Source organism: Sphaeramia orbicularis, chromosome 19 (assembly GCF_902148855.1).
Source record: "Sphaeramia orbicularis chromosome 19, fSphaOr1.1, whole genome shotgun sequence".
Lineage (NCBI taxonomy): Eukaryota > Metazoa > Chordata > Actinopteri > Kurtiformes > Apogonidae > Sphaeramia > Sphaeramia orbicularis.
This window is the reverse complement of record NC_043975.1, coordinates 26460006-26484593: the sequence shown is the minus strand read 5'-3', so window position 1 is coordinate 26484593 and position 24588 is coordinate 26460006. Positions and strand designations below refer to the sequence as shown.

At 37.6% G+C, this 24588-nt stretch overlaps 3 protein-coding genes across 3 annotated transcripts in view; 1 reads left to right on the top strand and 2 right to left on the bottom strand.

Moving 5' to 3' along the window:
• Positions 1 to 18530, top strand: part of acsf2 (acyl-CoA synthetase family member 2) — a 32834-nt gene extending 14304 nt beyond the window's left edge. The window contains 9 exon segments of the mRNA XM_030163188.1: positions 3173 to 3264; positions 3428 to 3460; positions 3463 to 3503; positions 12221 to 12328; positions 13753 to 13904; positions 14048 to 14189; positions 14781 to 14891; positions 14986 to 15054; positions 17230 to 18530. Coding sequence (XP_030019048.1) covers positions 3173 to 3264; positions 3428 to 3460; positions 3463 to 3503; positions 12221 to 12328; positions 13753 to 13904; positions 14048 to 14189; positions 14781 to 14891; positions 14986 to 15054; positions 17230 to 17292 — 811 coding nt within the window. The 3' untranslated portion in view covers positions 17293 to 18530.
• On the bottom strand, positions 5920 to 10273 carry chad (chondroadherin). The gene is made up of 4 exons (XM_030163189.1): positions 9236 to 10273; positions 6805 to 6968; positions 6504 to 6660; positions 5920 to 5959 (listed from the first exon to the last, which is right to left on the bottom strand). Exons 1-3 carry the CDS (start codon positions 10019 to 10021, stop codon positions 6519 to 6521), a joined length of 1092 nt encoding a protein of 363 aa, XP_030019049.1. The 5' UTR covers positions 10022 to 10273; the 3' UTR covers positions 5920 to 5959; positions 6504 to 6518.
• Positions 18531 to 18643: 113 nt separating the features above from the next.
• Positions 18644 to 21381, bottom strand: armc7 (armadillo repeat containing 7). Its single transcript, XM_030163197.1, has 3 exons — positions 21118 to 21381; positions 20504 to 20647; positions 18644 to 20407 (listed from the first exon to the last, which is right to left on the bottom strand). Exons 1-3 carry the CDS (start codon positions 21203 to 21205, stop codon positions 20061 to 20063), a joined length of 579 nt encoding a protein of 192 aa, XP_030019057.1. The 5' UTR covers positions 21206 to 21381; the 3' UTR covers positions 18644 to 20060.
• Positions 21382 to 24588: the final 3207 nt, after the last annotated feature.

Sequence of the window (24588 nt, the reverse complement as noted above, 5' to 3'; positions counted from 1 at the left end):
AAGATGAGAACATTAAAAAAAAAAAAAAAATGTTTTTGTTACGAAAAATAGAAAAGAAAAAAACAAATCTAGAAGCAGGATGTAAGAAGTATTATAATGATAAAATGTTCAGTATTGAATACAAATACAATCAAGGTAAACAACAAAACATTGAAGCATTTTTAAGTGATTAGAGGAGCAGAAAGAAAAGTATATATCACAATAAATATCATTAATTGAAAACAAAACAAAAACAGATACAAACAGTAATATTACATAATTCATTGAAAAAAAAATACATTGGATGTAAGATAAATATAAAGTACTGAGAGGGAGATAACTTCCATCCACACAAGGCCCAAAAGTCCAAAAATTTAAAAAATTATTGATAACTACATTATTGCTAAATATTGATATTATAAGCATTGCGATACCTCTCTAAAAGTCTCAACAAATCTTAATTGTCATCTCTGCTTTAGAGCAGAGGAAAAATACAGAAAAATACACATGACAAAAACTTCCTCTGCAACCCAAGGTGCAAAACCTGTATTTCTACTGTAATCTTATACACAACCATACATGACATTAATGCAGAAAAATCTACAAACAAAGTCCTGATATAAATTGAAATAATGGCAGATAAATAATGATCATTGCCCAGCCATAGGTTTAACTGTAAGTATTTGAAGTTCCAAAAAAACTGTCAACTCCAGCTTTAATATCCTGTAACAATGATTGAATTCAGGGCCCTTTGAAAATAATCCCTGTTAATGATCCGGTAGACTTGCCCGGGCTGTTTGTAACCTCTGACTTGTTTCGAGCTAATCATCTTAACATGAAAGAACACGATGTCTTAGTTTCTGCAGGGAGACTGATGCAATGCAAACCACTTTTCATGCATTTCAGTCTTCTTTACCCTGCTATGTATAAGTATTGTATGTATCAGGTTACATGAAACATAAAGAAATATGTTTTTATGCCCAAAAGCTCCTATAAGCCAAAAGGACAGACGAAGAAAGTAGAAATCTGTGTGATTGTGTAAAAAAAAAAAAAAACGGGCCCAACCACTTAGTGTAACATGGCGGCATTTGGTTAGTGGTACTTAGGGCTGGATTTTCCTCATATGCTCTCATTCTGAGAGAGATCAGATATCACTGGTTGTTTTGTTAGCAGAGGCCAAAGTGAGGGTAATAACTGCTGCTCAGTTACACAGTAAAAGTGGTGAATGTATATACATAGCTAAATGGATGTTTCAAGTAGGTTGTCTGCAGGACACATTTACAACATGTCAGATTACAGTTTGTCTACAGTTTTATAAACTGAGGTTGCAGTGGGGGTTTCTCATACTAAAGTGACTGTGTTGCATTCAGGGTCTGAGATAGCAGCTGGATCAGTCTTGATATTTCAGGGGAAGTACAGCTGGGTGGAAACTATTTTGGTCTGGAGGCGGATCTGCAGCCTGAAATGTAATTGTAATACCATATTGACTCTCTGCTGCCCCCTGTCCAGCCAAGTAAGGAATAACATTGAGACGTCTCTTAAAAACCACTAAAACCACATTAACCCTTTCATGCATAGTGGTCACTACAGTGGGCAGCTATTCTACAGCTGTTCTTTTATCTAATCATGGTTTTGTTGTTTTAGTTCCATATCACCCAACACAGTGCACACTTATGCACCATCCCATGCAGTGCAATTCATACCATTACTGTAACTTTGCTGTTCTTAATAAACCGGATCTGCAGTAATATGTTTTAGTATAAATATTTGCTAACTGTTATTAAACTGTAATTAACAGTTTCTTAATCAAAAAGTTTTTTTTGTGCATGTTATCGCCATGAAGTGAGTAATAACTAGTATTAGAGTATGTTAAAATGTAAGAAAACATCAGATTAGCTGCATTAAAAATGTTTTTATTTCATAGTTTTTGCACTGTATATCACTTTCTGATGATGGTTTCTTACCTTCAAAAATTAAAGGCATGGTGTCTATCTGAGTGGACATTTTTGTTGATTGAAAAAAATTTCAATTGCATTGTTTTTCATGCCTAAAGAGGAAGAAAAACACTCAGGAAAAAAATCTCAACTAAGGTTCTTATAATTCACTCATGAAAGGATTAAAGATGATTTTGCATATGTAAATGACTTTATGACAGTACTTTCCAACTTCAGGGCTCTTAAATATATAGGTTACAGAAACCTTATTCAGGTTTTATACCTTTCATTATCGTTATAGTATAATGTATCAACCATAAACCAGCTCATGTTTACATCCACGGTATTTATTGCATGTATTTCTTCCTACTCAGATGTTTGTATCTTTATATCAGTTCTGTCAAAACCACTGATAGTCTCATAATCGTCCTAATGAAGAATCCAAAGCTGTCGTGCTCTCTTTAGATGGAGGTGACTTTGGTAAGTTTATTATTAGGTTTGTTCTGGGAAAGTTATGATCACACATATGTAATTCTCAGTTTCTGTATAATGTTACAATCTGGATATACAGGAAACAATTACAATACTTAAAAACATATCTCTTTGTTAAAATTTAGCATATACTCTCTTTAAGTTTAACTTTTCTGTATCTCTTTTGTTCTGACAAGTCTTCAGAGGTAAATGATAACAATGATGTATGTATGAAAAGACTACCGCTGTCAGACTGTGTAACTACTCTACTCTTATGTAAATATGTTTATAGCCTATTGAGTTTTATTACTTACTACTATTATTCTTATTTTTTATATGGTTTGTCTTTTGTGCTATCTTATGCATGCACATTTTTTTCTTGGACTTTAATCTGTTGCTGTCTTGACCAGTGAATTTCACCATTTAGATCAATAAAGTCTTATCTAATCTAATGTATTTTACAATATTTGCCCTGGTTGAAACTACTGTAAAACTATCAACAAAGTGCAAAGAATAGTAATCAAATATAACCAGGACTGTCATCCAGATGGTAGAAAATAACCTGAAGCTTAGATTCACTTGATCTCAGCCAGAAAGACATGTTTAGTTCACTGATATCACAAAAAAAGACAAGGTTCTAGAAGGTGCAACTAACCTAGCTTTAGGTTCTACATGTGGACACTTAGTTATACTTAAAATGGAGAAAATGATCATACAAGCATTATCATCATACCTCTTAGTTGTACATTTTTGCAGTAAAGATGCATTTTGATTTCTTTTCTTCTTAGGTGCACTGTCATCTACGGCACCCCCACCATGTATGTTGACATGGTGAACCTGCCGGACCTGGACAAATACGATTTGTCATCAGTTGAATCAGGTGAGAAAGTCGAAAGTTCCTGTGCTGAATGATTTCCTGTCTTCAGTGTTTTATGTTTTGTATCCTAAATACACTCTGGTTTAGTTAGTAAGAATTAATTCAATAAAAATGACAAATATGAAAACTAGGAGTTGACATGTCCAGTGCTTCTCTTGTTTTATAGGTATCATGGCTGGCTCTCCTTGTCCTCCAGAACTTGTAAGAAGATTGTTTCCGACATGGGCGTCAAGGGTATAACAGTGAGTGGATCTAATATACTACGAAAAAAATCTTTTTTTTTTTTTTTTTTTTTTTAATCAAGGCTTTGTATTGGTAAAAGATAACACAAACTCTAAACAAGCCTTGGGTCAAAATTCTTCATATGCTTTGTCAGTGACATAAAAAGGTTCATTTCCTGTCTCCTAGTGGGTGTGGTCAGTGAGGGTGTGAACGTCATAGACATATAAAAGAGAATTAATATGGTTTAAATACAATAATAATACACTAATATCACACTTTTTTTTTTTTACTGGTAGTTAACATTATTTTATCACAATTATCACGTTCCACTCATTTTTACCTCCTCCAGGTGAGATTTGCAAGATGTTGTGATATCTTGCTAGAGTTTGTTGCTGTGTTGAAATCCCTCTTTGTGTAGGAGTATTCCTAACAGAGTGAAATGACCTGAAAGTATCTCAGCATCAACTTCATAAGAGCTTCCGTTAGTATCTGATTTAGCATACGATACACTGGTCCATCTTATAGCAAAGGAGGGTAGAGAATGGCATCCCACAATTCACGTGCAGCAGCAACATCAGCCACCCAGCTGTTCATGAAAAAAAAAAACAATGAACATGACAAACAGGAGGCAGAATGTCTACCTCCATCCCTATATCCTGATATATTCAGATCTTTAAACAACATGTGAACATGGGTAAGGACTACTGTCAGTGAAACATGAATCTGATGTTTTGCAGCTTTTAATTTTAGGCTTCACAACACCTTAATAAACCAAACTTCAAACAGTGTAAACTTTAAACTGGATCTTCAGCAGGAATAGACATGAAGATAATCAGTCTGGACAAAGTACACCATTGCCCATAAAGTTTAAATAAAATATTTTTTATCTTTTTTTATGAAATGATTGTGATAATGAGATTTATTCTTGATAGGTAAAGTGTAACTGGGACTCGGTATAAAATTACACCTGGTCAAAGAGGATTATAGATGTGTATAAGTGGGAATGAAAAGAGGAATGTGTCTGAAAAACAAAATTATTCCAAGTTTATGGGCAGCAGATCATATTTGTGCTATAGTGTTTTTACAAATTTAGGCAGTTTTCATCTCAGCATATAAACCTCAGAATAATTCCATGTAGACAAGCAGATTTCTGGACATGTTTTGTAGTTTTATACTTATAGATTTATTTAGATAGGAATATACTATTTTGGGATGAAGACACATGACAGGATTGCCTGCTTATTCCCATATTAGGCCTATTCATTTTATATAATTTATGTCATTTTATATCCTGAAATATCCTGTTTATGACCTGTATTAAACAACAAAATAAGAATGCATGGTGTGCATTCTTAACGTGTTGTTTATGTGAAGTCAGATTCTCCTTTTCATCTCTTGACAAAAGTTTTCATGAAGACTGGACAAAATGCACATGCAATGCAGCTTTCACCCCCAAGAGGGAGACATATTCTAGTTAAATCTATCTCATTGCCTAAACATCAACATAAACCCTGTTGTGAGTATGATCAAGCATTTACAAATTTTCCATGCAAAATGATTAATTATGTACTAAATGTATACAAGACAAACAAGGCTTTGTTTTTTAGAGGTTTATTGGATGTGAGCAGTTATCACTTCCAAAGGTCCAGATAAAGAAAGATACTGAATATACTTAAGATATGCATAAAGGCAACAACCATCATATTTAGTCTGCAGAAGTTTATTGTTTCCTTCCATTTTAAATCTTAGGTGCTGTATGATGTAATAAATTTGCGTAGCTTATGTATTTGAAATGTAAAAGATGGGGTGAATTTTCTTTGGAGAATGCTAACCTGCACAGATAAAATATTCCACCTCTTTCATATCAAGCTTCCTGTATCTCACCTATAAACTTTAGGGAGAAAAAAAAATCCTTCAGCGGCTAGGATGAACATAAACTGCCTTGTGTGTTTTTTAGTCACTGAAGGTGTAAACAGACATCACTAAGCTGAAATGTAAAAAAGATTTCAGCCTGCAGGGATGCAGGCTGTTTTTACATTATCGTCTTTTTTGTAGCTACATATGACTTTGGTGATGATGAATTATTTTCACAAGTAACTACCTCAACAAAGGAACATCAGCATTTTTTCAGCCACTGTGACTTCAGACACAATTTAACTTTTCTGGCCTCTTGGGATGTTAAAACTTTGAGTAAAGCACTTTGACTTTAGTAGTTTACTGCATGTCCTTATTCATTCAGATACCTGGTGTTTGGTGGTTACATGAAGGAAATGAAATAATGCAAGTGAAATAACATTAGGTTCTTGTGTTTGTGTGAGCAGCAGAGTATGTCTGTCCACTAATGTGTTGGGTGTTTTTACACTAGTAATGACATTTGGCAGATGAATAGAAGAACAGTCTTAAAGTAGAACGAGTTAGCCTTGCTTTTCTCTGCACTTGTAGCCAGTCACCTGGACAGGCTTCTCCTCGGCGTCTCCTGTGGAAAAGACACAAAATGAGCAGCCAACTCAAACAGTCTGCCCTCTAGACAGAGACCCATGACCTGGAGTCAGAGTACTGGACCCCAGGGCCAACATGGAAAAGTTCAGATAGGGACGAAGGAGAAGACAAAGAGCTCTGTGGTTCAGGAAGAGAGGACTGCAAAACAAAATCACATAAAGCCAGATGTCGACCACTCCAAAACCACCATAAACTTAATGTGGTAGTTTCTTTTGGAGGGAATTTCAGCTAAAACCTTCAATCATATTTATGGGAATGATGTGATGTTAGACAAAGTAGAGGCCACTGTGAGGGACAGAACATGACCTCAGGTATTGGAAAAGTACTGATTAGTGAGGGTGGGGTTCAAAGCACACTGCATCCTCAAATGTGGGATCATTTAACTAAAATTAACTACATAACTACATGTATTGGAAGTACTAAAGACAAGAATGATACTGTCTATTACTATCAAAGATACTGTTTTCATAAAACATTGTGGAGCATGTGTCCATGGTTCATATCAGGGTTATGACGGATACCTGTTGTGCTGGCGCTCATTGGCGTGTGCCCTTTCTGGCTCTCTTCTGTTTGATCCTGCAGCCGCTGAAGGCGGTGCTGTCTCTGACCTGCCTGCCTTTCTGCTGAGGTGGAGAGGCGCATACTGCATCTGGACGGTTGCGACTAGAGTCCATCCATCTATAATGCAGAAGGGAAAGGATGAGGTAGAAGTTATTTCTGCTGAATCTGTGCTGCTTTTTTTAGTATCAGAGGGTTCAAAAACTAGCTTGGACGTTTAGTTGTACTGTTATTGTGTTTCAGTTGACCCGTTGAGCGTCTTACCTCCGCAGAGGAGAAAGCTGGCATGTGCAGCCCCATGGGTTACCGAAGAGGGTGATGTTGGTGATGGTGCCAAACTCTAGACTTTTTGGGAGGGACTTTAGCTTGTTGTTTTCAAGGTGCAGGGACTTGACTGCTGTCACTCCAGTGAATGCACCATCAGAGAACTGAAACACAAAACAACACCTTGAGGCCTTCCTTAAACTATTATATGTGCCAGTGTTGTTAAAAACAAGGTACACACCTACATGCTGACCCTCCAGAACACCCCTCCTCCTGTCTGTCTGAGGACAGACAGATGCAGAACGAGGGAATCTCACCAGTGTAGTGAAAACCTCCTTTCATCCTTCCTTATGTAAACACAGATAGTCACTACCCTCCTTTTTCACTTCTACTTCATGTGCATCTGCAAGGGTGCTAAAAGCTTCAGAGAGGTGCTACATGAACTGATGTGCATCATGTCGCATTTCGTTCTCCTTCCCTAGAGGAAAAGGAGGATGAAGAAAGTCCTTTTGAAGGGGTTTTAAGTCTGGAAGAGATGAGACAGCACCCTTTGGAAATTTCCACTCTACAGCAACATGTAGCTGAGGGTCTGGTATTTTGAAGCAATGGAGATGGATGACTTTCCACATGGCCGAGGTGTTTTGCTCTTTCTGTCGTTCTCCCTCTTCAAGTAGCTTCTCAGCCAGTAAGGCTCGCAAAGGGCCCAATTGTCCATTCAACTGAGGCGATGGCAAGCTAAAAATACTCCTCTTCATGGACCTGTGGAACACCCTGCCTCTATTTACCTGTCTCCTAACCCCTCCTGACCTGTTTACAAGACCCGTTTACAAGACCCGCCTAGTGAGTGAAGAAAACACACCGAGCTGAAAATAACACTTGTGTAATAATTAGATTCGGACATGCTTGGCCTAAGTCCAGCAAACAAAACACTCTAAAAATACCTGAATTTGGCTGGAAAATGGCTTGATCAACCCGGCCATGTGTGCTGCTCTCCCCGTCCCCTGCTGCTTGCACCTGGTTTGTTATTTACAGTTTTCCCCTCTGGGAAAACTTCCCCTCCTGCCTCTGTACTGTGGCACAGGTACACTCAAATATTGAATTAACCTCAAGTATGAAGTAAATGTGAACCCTGGAATGTCTGAAAAGTGGTGTAGCAAGAGCTTATACTATATTCTTACATAATAAAACTTGTGAGCTTAGGAGAACTGCATGAGCAGTCCGCAGAGAAACATGTAACAGATATCTGATCATCAATCATGAGGGATGATAAAATTTTGGAGCAATTTCACATAGATTTTGTTTAGACTCACCATGCTTAAGATTTATGGTTATAAATAGAAAATAGATGTAAAGGACTAGTTCAACCCAGATGGTAAATAACATAATTTTCCCTCTGCAGTCTTTTCCTATACAGATATTGTATACTATGCTGAACAGAAAATATTGGAGTTCCATACTTCTTGAAAAATAATCTCTAAAACATCATGAAACATTTCATTTTAGAAAACAACTGGACTTGGACAAATATATATTTTTCATAATAGGCGTGGTCTTCACAGCGCAGGTTACTTGCATCCAGTTGTTTGCAACTTAACTGTATTACAAAGATACACACGCTGTGGCTTGGTTAAGCTAAGACAATGAGGCAATTAAAGCTGGATCCAATATTATGCATTGTAAAGTTTCTACTGTAAAAATAAAATTAATTGCCAAGGTTGCGTATCAAAACCAAAACCATTTGTTCAATATTGCACTGGGAGCCTATACTGCTTGTATCTTCTGGACTCAAAGCCTATGCAGATTTCAGTGGCATGTAAATGGGATGCATGACAAATATTTAAAAACAACTGTATGTAAAAGCGGGAACATGCTGAATTAAATGAAACCTCTCTGTAGAGAGTTTGAATTAGGTTTTATTTATCATGTGTAAGGTGATTTATATGCAAGTATACTTAAGACTGTTAACAACTAACATATTAATTAAAGAGGTCGACTGTCATTTTGTGATATTTGTAAAGTGTAGGTTCTTGCACTGTTGTGGCACCAGTACTGTTAAGTATTGTTTAGTACCAGCATTGGAAAAAGTCCAGAATGGATGACCAAACCCGTACATTATACTGTTTGCTGTTGAGTTTGCTTTAGGGGATAAGAAAACACACATACACTTGAGTTTTGCAATATTGTGCTCAGTGATACAGTCTCACTTCCTAAATACACTATATTGGTTTTTACTTAATAGTTTACATGCAGAGATTTGTGAAAGAATCATTTTTACTGATATAGTTAAATGTTTATGTCATATTATTTTGTCAGATTCTTGGCAATACACATCTCAAGTAAACATGAAATAGCTTCAGGTATTTTCCAGGACCTCTATGAGTTGTGTCTATGTCTTTTAAGCTGAAGGTTCATTTTAAGTGCATTGACTAACCTTCTCCAGACCCATGTTATCCAGGTATAGTTTCTCCATGTAGCGGCCAAAGCTCTGGAAGGCGTTGTCTGGGATGGTTCTCATGGGGTTCCTCCCTAGTGTGAGTTCCTCCACTACTCGCAGTTTGCTCATTGCAGCAAGGGGGTATGTGGACATCTTGTTTCTCTCCAGGTGAAGTATAGCGAGGTTCTCCACATCATCCAGAGAGCCCGGCTGCAGGGTTGTCAGCTCGTTGCCGCTCATGTGCAGCCAGCGCAAGTCTTTGGCACCTGTAAAGGTGCCTGGCCGAAGCTCTCGGAGCTTGTTGTCATTAAGCTGCAGAATAAAGAGGTTGATCATAGGCGAGAAGAGGCCCTTACCCAGGTCGCTTATCTGGTTCCCATCAAGGTAGAGGTAGGTGAGGTCGGTCAGATCGTCAAAGGCGCCGGGCTTGATGCTGTTGATCTCGTTGTTGGACAGATAGAGGTAGATGAGCTTCTTCAGCCCTTTAAAGGCCTGGGATCCGATCTCGCGGAGTTGACAGTGCTGCATGTGCAGAGAGATGAGTCCCTTACTTTCAGCGAAGGCCCCTGTGGGAATGTTGCCCAAGTTGTTTCTTTGCAGGTTGAGCAAACGGGTGGCCTCAGACACCCGAGGGATCTTTTTCAATCCAACGTTGTCACAGATGACATGCTGAAGGTCTCCGTGGCAGTGGCACAGGGTGGGACACTGGCTCGGGGCTCCCTGCACGGCAGGGCCCATGACCAGGAGGCAGGTCCCCAGCAACAACCAGCTCACACAACGCATGACGATGTCTGTAAATTAAAAAACAACAGTTGATCTGTTGATTTAGTTAGAGACGTATTCCACCCTTTGAAAAGAGGAAAGCTGCAGCAGAAAAATCCTCAGAGAGAAACAGTCCAGAAAACTGTGCAGAGGAAAGGCAAAAAGTTGAACTGAAGTGTGTGTGTGTTGTGTATGTGTTGAATGAGAAACGGAGAGAGAAGGAGCAAAAGGTGAGTGACTGAGCAAAGGTGGGCAGTGCAGAGAGACATTCACTTTAAGAGGAGGATGGCCAGTCAACAGAGCACACAGCACTATTTATAACATTGACTTGAGGAAAAAAAAATGAGGAGGGCTAGCCAGGGTGTTGGAGTGAGAGGTTTGCAAAAGGAAGTCAAGTGTCTATGAGAATTTAACCCTGAATGAGCAGGAAGATGACATGGCTGTAACTGTGTTGAGCTCTTTGACAACCTGAGTTTGATGCCCATGGATGTTTTATTTTCTGTTTCAGTTTAGTGTTAGTTTGTTTTCATATATGTGTTTTATGAGCATCGATCTGACTACTATCCAGGTGTAGTGCATGTGAAGTAACGTGGCCTGAGGTCAAGCTCGGTCTGTGTGCATCCCAGACACTTCCATTGTTTTTTTTGAGTCTGCGGTGGGAGGAAAAGGAGCCACTCCTGTGCAGCTGTTTTATAACCTATATAATGTCCAGATGGTTGGCAAGAGGTGAGCTGCTGTTTCAAGTCATAACAATTGCAAATGATATTTCCATCATCCCCAAGAAATGAATTTTCACATGCCACTTCACGTTCCTGTGTGCATTCTTTCGTTTTCTTTACAGAAGTGGTATGGTATTATGCAATAGACCTTTTGCAGTGAAACCTGTGAGTTGTTAAGGTGATTGTGGCTCTCAGATTACAACTGCAAGAGATGGTGAACCTCATTAGTCTGTGAGCTATTTTTCAAGCCTGTGCCTGGCAGAAATGAAGTGTGAAAAAAACAGATTGGAGTCATATTTAGCCCAAAGAGCAATAATAATAATTATTAGTAATAAAGTAAGTTTGGAAGATGTGAGGTAGGAGTCTTGTTGACTTGCCCAGGACTCTGGCGGGTTTGGATGAGATGGATGGACACAGTCAGGATAAAAGGAATCTAGAGTTTACTTAACAAATCTAGCATTTTATTGGGAATATTGTCTCTTCCCTGATTTTTCCAGGTGAATGTTCTCACAGACCAAAATCCTTCACCTGTGAGCACTGTTGCAGACATTTTAAGCCTCTTTTGTCCTTAAAAATATTAAATCTCCTTCTACTTGAAAATGATGTCTGTGTCAAGATTGCAAGTGGATGAATCTCTCCCTGTTCTCACCAATTTCTAAATTTAAGATGACTCACAAAATTTTGGCGCTGATCCTGATTGTGTTTGCAAAGTTACAATTATGGCATGAAAGCTTGAGGCCATCAGTGCACAAAGATGGAAAGTGGACTTGTGGGGAGCATAAAACATGTAGCACCCAGCAGATGAGGGTGGGGGAGTAAAGAGGTTTTAAGGTGTGGTTGAAGTTTTCTAGAAGAATCACATTAAATTCTTTATTATTCAGTGATTATTTTGAGGATGATGATGAACTTTATTTCAAATGTAAGTACACAGGTGAACAAAAGGTAAAGAGAAACTACAAATTTAAACCAAACACTCCAGAATATTGAAGGCAACAAGCAAACCAAAAAACCCCACATGTAGAATTACCTCACTGTGGCTCCTCAACAACACTATGTCTGAAATGCAGTAGGAAGAAGACGACCTTATATTGTCCTATCCCAATTCTACATAACTAATATATACAGACCATAAAAAAAAGAACAGGTCAGCACTAAGTTACTGAAAAGAGCTCAGGTTTAGTTTAGTTTAGTTATGAAGGAAGGGGGCCTATAAACAATATTAATATGTGAAATAGTCAGTGTAAACATTCCAAAATAAAAATACCTCTCTTCTTCTTAATATTTACCCATATCACCACATCGCCACTACAGGTGTGCCAGTGTCGGAGCAGCACCACATACCTCACTGAGCTCCCAGGAAAACTCATGTTGCATCCAGTGGAAACAACTGTGTTCTGTTAAAAAAAAACAAAAAAATATATAAAAAAACCCACTTCTATCAGTCTTGGGGCCAGACTTTTAATACAAAATCTTCTCATCACTGTTATTTTTTCATTGGCAGATTGGTTACGGCACCACAGAGAACAGCCCTGTGACGTTTTGTGCCTCCCCATTGGACAATATGGAGAGGAAGTCTGAGACAGTCGGGTACATTGTGGACCACTTAGAGGTAACTTATTATGTATAGCACATCTGGTCGATTTATCACATTAATTTGATGAACTGAGTTGTTTCTGCATGACATGGAAAAAATATGTGAATCAAAAACTTGAGATTCATGCTTCTCACTGACAACCCTGTTTGTGATTTTATAATTTTATGAATATGAACCTCTAATCATTAGTGGTAATTTATTTTCTTCAAAGGAGTGATATTTTGCTTTTTTAAGATAAGATAAGATAAAATAAGTTAAGATAAGATAAGATAAAATAAGTTAAGATAAGATAAGATAAGATAAGATATGCCTTTATTAGTACCACAAGTGGGAAATTCCAAGTTTACAGCAGCAAAGTACAATGCTCACAAGAGCAAAAGAAGTGCAAATCAAAATAAAGACAAATCAAAAATCAAAAAAGCTATATTCAATTTACAGCTGTGCATATGCTGATCATGCCACAGGTTGGGGCAGGGATACGGTTTATTGCACAGAATTATTTAGAGCAGAAATTAGAGCAAAATTTAAATGGAATTATGCATTTTAAAACATTTCCCTGTGGTCTAAATAAACTGTAAATGCTATGTTTGGGTCTGAATTCTTCATTAATTCAACTCCACAGGCCCATGTTCAACCCTATTCTGGTAATGACACCAGAAAGGTCGTTTTGAGCGCTGTCCCTTTAAATGCAAATGATTCACCCTCCACCCCACCCCGGGTTGTTGACTATGTTGCTCTGTCCCGTTCATTCAGCAACTAAACATTTTAGGTAATCAGCTCGAAGTTTGGACATATTTTCAGTATGGACTACAACTGCTGCTGTCAACAAACAGTCATGGCGTACTCTGAGAAATGTTCGTCAGAAGTCTTGACCTTATACGTGCAAATGTCGTGATGTAACTAGTTGTAGACATAACAAATTAAGCAGGAATTAAAACGGGTTGTAGAGATCCACTCGATTTTTGCCAAAATGAATATAAAGATAGCTTTACAGCACCTGGAGGGTTCAAATTCAAAGTTTATGAACTATTAGGGTCCAAATACACAGATAAATGTACCAAAGACTAATAAAAGTGGATTTAGCAAAATATGAACCCTTTAATTTTTTTTTTTTTTCAACTTATAACATACTCAATTTGTTCCTTCTTTTATTATTGTTTTGTACATATTACACACCACAGAACTTGTTAATAAGGAAACCACTGTTTGTTTGAGTCATGGTCAAAAATCACTTTAGCTGACTTACAAACAGTGAATGAATAAAAAAATGTAATTTTGGAAAACAATTACAATATGTGTTACTGTAAATACAATTCCATGAAGTCAATTGCAACTTTATTTGTATAATCCAAAATTTCCTGGAGCACAATCATTAACTTCTTGCAGCTAAGATTGAGTTTCTTTGACAGAATAAAGTGTAACTGTGAACTGATCCACAGGCTAAAGTCGTGGACCCGGTTACTGGGGAGATCGTACCTCTGGGGATGATTGGGGAGATTATGATCAGGGGCTTCTGTGTGATGTTGGAATACTGGGGGGACGACGCCAAGACAGCAGAGTGCATGACCAAAGACCGCTGGTACAAAACCGGGTGAGATGACGTCAATAATTATCTCTCTAAATCAGCTTCCACTTACTTCACGTTCAGTTCCATCAGTCAAGTCTTCCTTATTCTACAGATATTTCCTGGCTGTATTGACATATATAATGTAATACTGACATATGTAATATTTAGGACATCGGCAAGATGGACGGCTACAGCTATTTGCGTATTGAGGGCAGGATTAAGGATATGATCATCAGAGGAGGGGAGAACATCTATCCAGCAGAAATTGAACAGTTCCTGCACACACACCCGAAGGTCATAGAGGCACAGGTGAGCTCCAACAGTTTTTCCATAGAGGAAAACACAGGTCATATGCAAGTGATTTCAAAGGCAGAGAGCTATCTTTATGTACAGTCGTGGAAAAAATTATTATACCACCCTTTGTTTTCTTCAATTTCTTGTTCAATTTAATGCCGGGTACAACTAAAGGTGCATTTGTTTGGACAAATATAATGATAACAACAAAAATAGCTCATAAGAGTTTAATTTCAGAGCTGATATCTAACCATTTTCCATGTTTTCTTGATAATAACCAAATCACTTCAGTTTTTAACATCAATAGCTATGGCATTGTACTGACAAAAACAGTGCTTTTGGGCATTCCATGTTTTCTTTCTGTCTGTTTTAGTCACATGATACACACAGGAGTTAGTACTTGATTGCATAATCATTGTTTTTTGATGACTTTAATGGTCTAACCATTTTTTCTGTGACTGTAATTTCTTCCTTCTAAGGTCAATAGCTTAACTTATTGTTAGAAAATTCCTTGGTGTCAAATAAAGACTTCATTAACTGCCTGTATAGCATCACTTAATTACCAACCTATTTCTGATGAGCTACACACTTTTTTCTGCTCCTCAGGTGGTTGGAGTGACAGACGAGCGTATGGGTGAAGAGATTTGTGCCTGTATCAAGCTGACTGATGGACAGGACTGCACTGAAGAGGAAATCAAAGATTTCTGCAAAAACAACGTAATTTTTATTAAACCTTTTGCAATGGCAATTATCTGACACTATGTATTCCTGACAAAGTTTTTTGCTCCATATCTCCCTCTTCATCCTCCAGATCGCTCACTTCAAGATTCCTCGCTACGTACTTTTTGTAACCAGCTACCCACTCACTGTTACTGGAAAGGTAATTTCCCCAACCTTGGCCTCTCAGCTTTACTTCCATGCATTCTTCTTTGATAATCCATCATTGCATCTTAATTTTACACTTTGACAAATCACATGCACTGCAAGTAGAATACAAACAAGGACATTAAGATCAGAGTTTTTATTAGCAGCTTCACTAATGGCCTGGTTTAAGTTGGGAACAGGCGAAATCTAAAACATTAAATTGCTTCTAGTTCTCCTGTTTCTCTCCTGGGATGCTGGTTAAAATAATTCACTGTAGACATGGGATTTGTGTTTGAACAGTCGTGCCCTGAATGGCCCAGACAGGAGGGAAAAGGAGCTATTAGTTAGTCTGCACGCACACCACGTCCTGTTAGATGAATCGAGAAGGGCGCCACACAGGAGGACCCACCCCTCAATCTGTAATGTCACATTAAAGCCACTTTACTGAAAACGCTGCATTTCACTGAACACACACAGTGTTCACACATCAGAGATTGAGCCGTTTTGTACATAATTACATGAAGTTCCAGTTTACATTTCAGCATTTAATAATGAAAGTTTTATTTAAACTATATAGTTTTCACTGTGAAGTATTTAAATAATTATGAAAAAAAATAAAGCCAGCCTATGAAGCAGTTGTTTTTTTTTTGCAATAATTTATATACAATGTTTTTGGATGTTTGGGGGATTTGAGCAAAGTTTACTCCCTTAGTTTAATGCAACAGCACTATAATATTTGAGACAAGTAGTTTTTAACCTTGTGTTCAGAATCCCATACATTGCATGAAAATCTAAGGGGTAAAAAAAATTATAACAAGACAAATGCATATTTTAAACACTAGCTACCAGTTAATCAATTAGCACTTTACTCATGAAATGCTGGAGTTTTTTTTTTTTTTTTTTAACCATTTAGAGCATTTAAGGTCTATTTATACAAGCTGACCAGGGGAGAGTCACTTATTAATTCTACATCTTTCTAATGGACAGTTCTCAATTACTGATTTTAAAGATCATATTTATAATGTTCACTATTCACATAAACTTTATGGACAAAAATATTGGTTCACATTAAGTTTAAATGTTTCATTGATGACACAGGGCTGGGCTATAGAACAATAATGACAAATGTCATTATTTTATTGTGTAATAAATCTCCTGTAAAACTTGCATCTAAACTAAATCTTAACTCCATAGTGATATGTTGAAGCCCTGACAGGGAAGCATTGATTAATGATAATTTCTTAATTTGAGTGAATAGTAAATATTTGATATAAGATAGATTTTGACAAAATCATTTACATTCAGCTTTAGAAATACAGAAAAACAAACTTCCTAAATGTTCTGAGTCTTACAGCAGATCTTTCTTAATTTCTGGTAAATTCATCCATTCTCAGACATTGCAAAAGTAAAACTGTGGCTTTAAATAAAGCACATGAAGCTTGAGGTTTTTCTGGATGAAGACATGTTTGACCCCTGATGCTGACTTATACTAAAAGGTTAAAAAAAAAAAAAAAAAAAAAAAAAAAAAACTTAAATGAATTAGTATAGGCCATGTCAGGGGCACCGCTGCCAATTGTGGGCCCCACGAAAGGTAAACGTTGTGGACCCTTCAGAAATTTCAGTATTTTCTCAATCTGTCGGCACAGGGGTGGGTGGTGGGGGTGCAGTCCCTAGTCACTTACGCTGCCGTTAAATGAAAGTTAACATGCTTTTAATGTCCAACTCCTGACTTCTATGCCTCTATTATACAGCAGATCTTACACGAAATTTTCACAGCTTCTACCCTGTATCCATTGACCCCCTCCACTGCTCTATGGGCCCCCACAAATGCTGGGCCCATGAATTTGTCATGTTTACCTCCCCTTTACGGCGACCCAGGGCCAAGTGTTACAATAGTTGTTCTAGTCTCAGAGGGTTAAAGTAACCGTCTGGTTTCTTCAACTCTCACTCCGGAACAAAAAGCAGGTTATTAAACTTAAAAGAAATATTGTTTGAGACTGAGATGAGCATTTTTTTCATAATAGCTCAGATTGGTGGGCATTGGAAGTCCTAAAAGCTTTAGGTGTGATGTGTCCTGAATTTTTTGTCTATGTACCTTTTGCTGTGCATGTGCTGCCTTTATGTTTGTGTTACTGATGCAAAAGCATGTTTGTCCTGCAGCCCTGTCACATTTTTTTTTTCTTCTTCTCAGATCCAGAAACAAAAACTACGTGAGGAGGTTGAGGTGAAGCTTGGACTGAAGAAGGGAAAATGAGAGGCTAGATGTGTCTATGGAGCTTTTATAATTGAATACTGTATTCCAAAAACAGCACTTAGCAATACATATCCATCAATTGTAAAGTCTTAAAAGTTTTAAAGGAATAATAACACACCTCGAGCTTCATGCAGGCATGTGATATCTGTGCATGAAACCAGTATTGTGCCTGTTTTACTATAACCATCTGTTTACAATACAACCGTTAATTAAAGGTATAATACAAATGTGAATCCAAAAATTAGTGGAAGTCTTACGGAACACATATTAAAGAGGGGCACAGAATGAACTGAACCACACACCACTCTCCACAGTCCTTTTTCCTCCAGAAAGCTATAATAACATTTTTTACATTGACATGAACGTTTTTACACCTTTATTAAAACCAGGCATGGGTGTTTCTCTTTTTACGGGAAGAGTGAAGGTATTTTTATTGATCTCTATGGCAGGTGCTTTCCTTTTAAGCCACTGGAATGTGATTCAGACACACGCACACTTACACAAACACTGATTGGCTCACTGTGGAAAATGAGAACTGCATGGAGTTTCAAAAGAACAAGTATTACAGACATACACTTTGACTTTCAACCCGACCAAACCTGTAAAGAATTTCCTCTCTAGTCTGACCAGGGTACATGTGCTGTCCACCTGACGCTGGGCGGCAGGATCGGATGTCGTCTTCTGTCTAGACCTGAAGGACTCAGCCCAGAAATAGCTCTTAAGAGCCCAGAAGAAAACAAACAGCACTCCTGGCAATGAGAGGGAACCTCAAGGTTTATTTAGCATTTTTTATTTTACATATTTTGGGGCTTGAATTTAATGTCTCAGGATGTGGTATTCTCCAAGCAAAGTGCCGAGTCTAAGAGCCAACCAGTTAGCTTTAACTTGTGCCACAGCATCCGCCCTGCATCTTGGGAAATCACTTAAGCGGCCAAAGGAATGTACAAGTTAGTGAACACACGTAATGAACTTGTGTGGTCATTCCTCCTTGTAATACTGTAGTGTATTATATACATTTTATACTTAAATCAATGAAATTAAATTGTCATCATCCTGTTTTTGTGCTCTTTGTGTATAAATATCTTCAGCACTTGTACTGCCAGTGACAGAAGCCATAAGACTGACAATTCTCCCGGATGACTATGAAACATACATTATCAGGGTTTCCCTTGGGTTTGTGGAGTACATAGAGGCCTTGTTTGTGCAACCTTTTCCTCTATAAACCATCAGTTGTTGTAGTTTTCTGCTACTATTACTACCGCAATATTTAGGAAATATTACCAAAAAAAAAACACAAAACCAACACCTAATTCCCATTTGCAAACACTCACCTTTTAAAATCCTTATTTCAAAGAAAACAATGTATATTCTATTATCTAACATGATAATAGTGGTAGAGAAATTGCAGTTGTTTGTTGTCTCTTAAGCTTGGATGCTTTACTGAAGTCTTACTGATAGAAGAGAACATCAGGAAAGTTACTGAAGACCAGCCAAATGACATTTACTACACGCTGATATTAAAGGGAGTGAAATGATAGATGATTGTATCAGAGGCTGCAAACATCTCATATCATTCCTCTGAAGAAATCGGTGCCTCAGTGGATGAAGTTTACCCATTTTTCAAGGAAAAGGTCATTCATTGTGCTCATGTTAATGGTTTTGACATCATTTCTGTCTCTGTCTATCCTCTTCAGCAGCTTTATCATGTGACTGATACCCTGTATGCAGGCCAAGTAAACCATCTCCATGGCAACTGAGCAAACTCCAGTTCTGAGATGCAGCTAAAAGCTCTGTGAAACACTTACTAAAAAATGATGAAGTCAAGTCTTCTGAGTCAGTAGTTAAGACTCCTGACATATTTCTAAGGTCAAGAATGAACTTTAACACTTCTTGTCAAAACCAGTGTTGTTTTAATGCATGTTCCACATTATTGTGGATCTTCTTTTTTTAATGTGTTGTATGCATCGCAATACTATGTTTTATAATACTGTTTCAGTTCCCCAAACGGTATCATTTTAGTGCATGTCCAAAAATACACAACAGCTCGGGGTTCATTCTGTGTTGTTTATGAAGCCCTGACCACTACATAGCAGTGTTAGCTGTTACAGGCACTGTGATAAATGCAGATTCCACAACGCTGATTGGATAAAAAACATTATAAACATGTAGTGTTTTTTTAAAGCAGTTTTTTCAAAAACTAGAATAAAAAATGTCAATATTCCAAAATACTGAATTACACCTGTATCATGATCCAAACTGTATCATTAAATTCTGCCAACACAAACAGGGTTTTTCTGAGTTTTGACCAGCTTCAATTTGACATTGACAATCTCTATTTAAAAAGACATAAACATTGTAAATCCACATTACACTCAGTAATTACTGAGAAAAATTATGTCCTCTAGTAATCCATATTTTTGGTTACCAAAATAATATGTCAAACGAGCGAATGGATCTGAATTGCCATTTAATATGGCATAGATGACTGCAAAACTTGATAAAAACTCACAATAAAGTTTGTTCCATTTGGCTTAAGTGCTGTGAAAAAAATATTTCGGTGCAACATATCAATGTTACAATAGTTTAATTCCTTCACTGCTCTAGCTTTAAAAGGATGGAAATTTTACCCGTGATTGACACCTAAGACCTACTTGCTCCAATATATCAAAAAGTCTAAAGGTTTAAAAAAAAAAAAAAAAGTGCTCTCACAGAGAGCAGATTTATCCATTTAATGTTCCTCACTTGCATTGCTCCAAACATTGACTCCGTTAGTCCTTTGGCAGAGGAATCCCGACTGCTGTCTGATGCTGTCCCTGCATCTGCTCCTCTGCTCTGGCCACCTGCTCCTCCGTGCAACAGTCCTGTAAAAATATAGCAGCCAAATTACGCAGACGGGGGCTCTCTGACAAGGAAAAGCGCATCATGCACTGCAGTATGGCTGGATCAGTGATGTCGGCGCGTGATGATGGTGTTATGAGGTTCATAAGGGTAGTGACAGCCGACAGAACCGTTTCCTCCCTCTGGCTTGACAAACAATTTGTGATTAAGGAGATGCCACCGATCTGTAGGATGAGGTCTCTGCATTGAGGATCCATACTAAGATTACAGAGGCCTCCTGGAGACATAACAAGCAGAGACACATTATGAAAGTGATTTCTGGTTTACAGCTGAAACAGTGTATAAAATCAAAATTAAGGTGTGTGATACTCACCCATCCCAAACTCCACAAAGTTCTCATTCTCTTCAGTCAACATGTCCAAGAAGAGATCGGTCACTTGCAGCTCCCTCAGATATAGAATATTCTTTGGGTCATATGCAAAATTGGCCAAATTAGCCAACACCTGCTCCTTTGCCTCTGATGTAGAAAACAAAAAGAAAAGAAAATCCATGTTAATTATAAACAGAATTCCAACAACAATTTCTGCCAATCTCTCACACTATAGTAATAATACTCATATTATGTAAAAGAGCATGCATTAAACTCATACTAAGTACATTTTTGTATGAAGCTTAAAACAACTTCAGCGTAAACAATACTGCAAATTTAGCAGTTATATGTGGAGCAACATCTAGCCTTGTGTTTTAAGTGTAAACAAAATTTTACAGTAAAAAGGGGAGCCTGACTTTTTTTTGACAAAACTTTCATTGAACAGAAAGTAGGTTTCACACTTTATCAATGGAAATTCTTTGAGCGTAACAGCAGAAAAGTGGAAAGAGTAGGTCTGTAGGAGTAGAATTAGCTTATATCTTCACTGTTCATTATTGTAAATCTAAAGTCTCTTTGAACGTGTCTGAGTCGGGGTTTACTTTCCTCATTTTACTCACCTTCACTGTCAGTGTCCTGAAATTCAGTGACCAGAGTCTGTAAATACTCAAACCGGTCAGAGCCGTAAGAGGAGTCTTTCTTCGACATCTTTGTTAAAAGCCAAAGCGGTCAATTTACGGCAGAAAAATATACATTACCCCTCTTCTCCTTGTTTTACGTCCGCCTTATTGGTGCAGAAAAAAATCCACGACCTAAATATTTAGCTTAGGTCTAAAATACATCTCTTCCAGGATGCACTACCACACATAAACACACTAGCTTTGGCGTTCCGACCTCGAAATGCTTCCTACTGAAATATCGGCTCCTTACAACTATAGTTCCGCCTTAAAGTTATCCGTTTAACATTAACATCTAGCTTGTGATGCTATATAGCGCTGATTTAAAATGTAACCCAGTCTTTTCGTCGCAAAACAATACAATAATAATAGTGTGTATGGTCAGTTAATCGAAATACCCCTATCAGGAATCATCTGTTTCATAAATTTGGGAAACGGAAGTGGCCGTACGTGAGTTACTGCATGTGTGTGTCAGGAGGGAGGTCATTAGGTTTCATACAGACAGATGGATTCATAACAGTTAGCTAATGGTTACTTGAAAGTTCAGATTCAAAGCAACTAGACGAATGTTCTCTTTGCCTTACGGAGAGGAGTTATAATGGCGCAACACAAACTGTCAGCAGGAAAACGTTTTGCTAAACCAGTTCTGTTCGGGACCCTCATTGTCGGACTGGCCACTGCTTTCTTTAACAGGTGAGGCAAATATTTAGTTGATCTAAGTTTGTCTTGGTTGCTGTATATGTCAGACAGGTGCATGAACTTAGAAACCTCAAGGTAATGCTAAAAAAGCAGATAACTCCTATGTTTTGTTTTATATTTTGCAGCAGTGAAGTGGGGAGACTTTGACCAGGTGTGTGGGCCAATAAGAGCCCAGCAGGTGTTCATTATGTGCAGTTTACTTCCCCCACTGTTCTGGGAAAATGGCAGTGAAGTTTGGGATTTAATGTCTTCATCAGAAATCAGAGTTACTTAAAGTTACTTAAACAAACTCAAAACTAAACATAGTAAATTAAAAATGAATTATAATTTAAACCAGCCAAACTCAAATAGGTCACTCTATGAAAACTCAACCAATATGCTGAGTCCTCTCCTTCAGGAAAATCAGGTGGGACCTGTATTCAGTATGTGGGCCTTGTAAAATTCTATCACTCTTCCAAGTATATTTTAGCTGTTCTGAGAGCTAAAGTTCAGCATTTCCCAGTGCATTGTAAGCCTAACCATTTGGGTATTTTTCCACTGTATTTGGTTGAACTTTGCTTGTCCAATAAAATCAAGTGAATAAAAATGACTGATTTAATGGATGAAACAAAACAAAACAGTCTAATTCTCTTAGGTTTCACCAAATTGTCATTCTGTAGGGATTCACCAATTGCAAAACGATGCCAATACTGAAATTAAAGATGACATTTTGGCTGATGCCAATACCTTTGTTACTTTCTATGACCTTTATTTTGTTTTTATTATTATTTATCACCCTTGTAACAAAGAAATTGTCATTAGAAATATAAAGATTGTTATTTTTTCAAAGTCTTTCACTCTCCCACACATTATCTTTGAATGAATGCAGGTAGGTTTGGATTGCTTTTTCCCTTTAATGAATGACAAAAACCATCATTTAAGTGCTGCATTTTTTTTTTACTTGGGTCACCTTTGTCTGATCTTATAATGTGTTTAATTGTTAGTATCCCTGTGTGTTGATAGCGACATTGGCAGATATCAGCAAATATCAGCCCTTACTGGTGTCTGATATTTTGGCTCATCCTTATTGTATAGTGTTTGTATAGTTCAATTATGTCTTATTTTTCTTTCCTGTCTAATTATTTGGACCTGGAGTAACGACATTGCTATATAACTTACTAAATATGCCAGATAAACCTGCAATTTTAACTGTGTATTTTCCCAGGATTTATTACAATTATTTGACAGCTTTTCATAGGGAAATTTTGATTTCCTTACCATAAGTCATTTTGGGCAGTGCCTAAGCCAAATTGTTGTAAAATTAATGTGGAGAGTATCAAAACCAACACAAATGTCACACTTCCCAGCTCTAATGGATTAAGATTTACATATTTTTTGGGTAATGGTTGAAACAATGTTGGAAAAAAAATTTCAATAATTACTTCAAATAATGTAAAAACCCTGCAGACCCAGAGAGCATCTCTCTCTCTGAAAATAGAGGGAAAACCTGGTACTGTGTAAAGATGGAATTAAGTTCAGAGGGTCAAAGTTCATAACTAAAAAATAGTAGGCCTATTTTGGATTTTTCAAGCTACCACAAACCTTCAAGATTTCACTTGATTGTTTTCAAGAAAATCAATGACATGACTTGACGTGGTGCTGCAAGGACAATGCCTAGCTATAGTGCAACACTACATTTAATCTTTGTCAATTTTATGCAATATATTTACAGGGCAATGAGCTCTTTGAAAACGAACTTTGTTATTTTTCTGCCTTGCACCTGTTTTATACTCTAGATTTGATACTTTTTAGCTTTTTATAATTGTATTTATTTGTTTTGGGGGTTTTTTTTTACTGTGAATTTGCACAGCGTATTGGTCTGAACTTAATTTTATTGCATGAGTGTGTAATGACAGTTCAGTTTATTCTGATCCTAATTCTTCTAAACTCTGTGGTGCTTGGTGCACTGTAATGAAATGATCCTAATAACCTCATGGAATGCATCTGATAAAGCAGTGTTTTCCTCAGTGTTTTAAATCTTCACCTCATTAACCAAAATAAATCTTCTTTCCTGCAGACACTGGTTCCTTGAGGATGTGGAAGAGCTCAGGGCCCAGGAGAGAGCACGCTATGATGCCAGGAGGATGGAGATTCTGCAGAGGAGGGAGAGGCAGTTGGCTGAGGCGTCTGAGAAGAAGAAAGGAGGCAGCAGCTGAAAACGAGGAGGCCTGAACCACACAGCTGAGCCCCTCCTCAACTGCAACTTCTTGGACTATGTAAAGGAACAGTTGAGCAAGCTGTGAATTTTGAAAACATATATTGTATAGCCTACCAGTAATCTGAATTATGTGGGTGTTTTAGCAGCTGGTCACAGCTGATAAAAACTGTGCCAGAGACAAGAACCCAAACTATTTGTACTCTATTGCATGTGCTGTGCAGGAATCTGTCAATGATCCCTGAAGGAATAATTCACACAAGCGAATGAGCATTGTTGGCTGTAATTACGTGCCTGTTTTGTGGCATGAATATTAATTAGAGTGCTATAATTATCATGGTTTCTGTCTGCTCCTTTACCGTGAAATTACGTGTTTGGCCACCAGAGGGCAGTGTTGATCACAAGTTCAAGTATGTTCTGTAAGTCCCAATAGGACTGTAAAGAGTATACCTACAAAAAAGTGTTAAGTTTGTTCATATTTATTGTCCCTCACAGTCATAATAGTTCATAAAATGCGAATG

What these genes read in the sequence shown, in the direction of transcription:
- chad (XM_030163189.1), bottom strand. Translation starts at nt 10,021, where the DNA reads ATGCGTTGTGTGAGCTGGTTGTTGCTGGGGACCTGCCTCCTGGTCATG. An exon ending in ATAACATGGGTCTGGAGAAG is followed by an intron (nt 6,969 to 9,235) that starts GTTAGTCAATGC and finishes TTTGTGTTTCAG; the next exon opens with TTCTCTGATGGTGCATTCAC. An exon ending in CAGCTTTCTCCTCTGCGGAG is followed by an intron (nt 6,661 to 6,804) that starts GTAAGACGCTCA and finishes TCTGCATTATAG; the next exon opens with ATGGATGGACTCTAGTCGCA.
- armc7 (XM_030163197.1), bottom strand. Translation starts at nt 21,205, where the DNA reads ATGTCGAAGAAAGACTCCTCTTACGGCTCTGACCGGTTTGAGTATTTA. An exon ending in TCAGGACACTGACAGTGAAG is followed by an intron (nt 20,648 to 21,117) that starts GTGAGTAAAATG and finishes TTTCTACATCAG; the next exon opens with AGGCAAAGGAGCAGGTGTTG. An exon ending in CTTTGTGGAGTTTGGGATGG is followed by an intron (nt 20,408 to 20,503) that starts GTGAGTATCACA and finishes TTATGTCTCCAG; the next exon opens with GAGGCCTCTGTAATCTTAGT.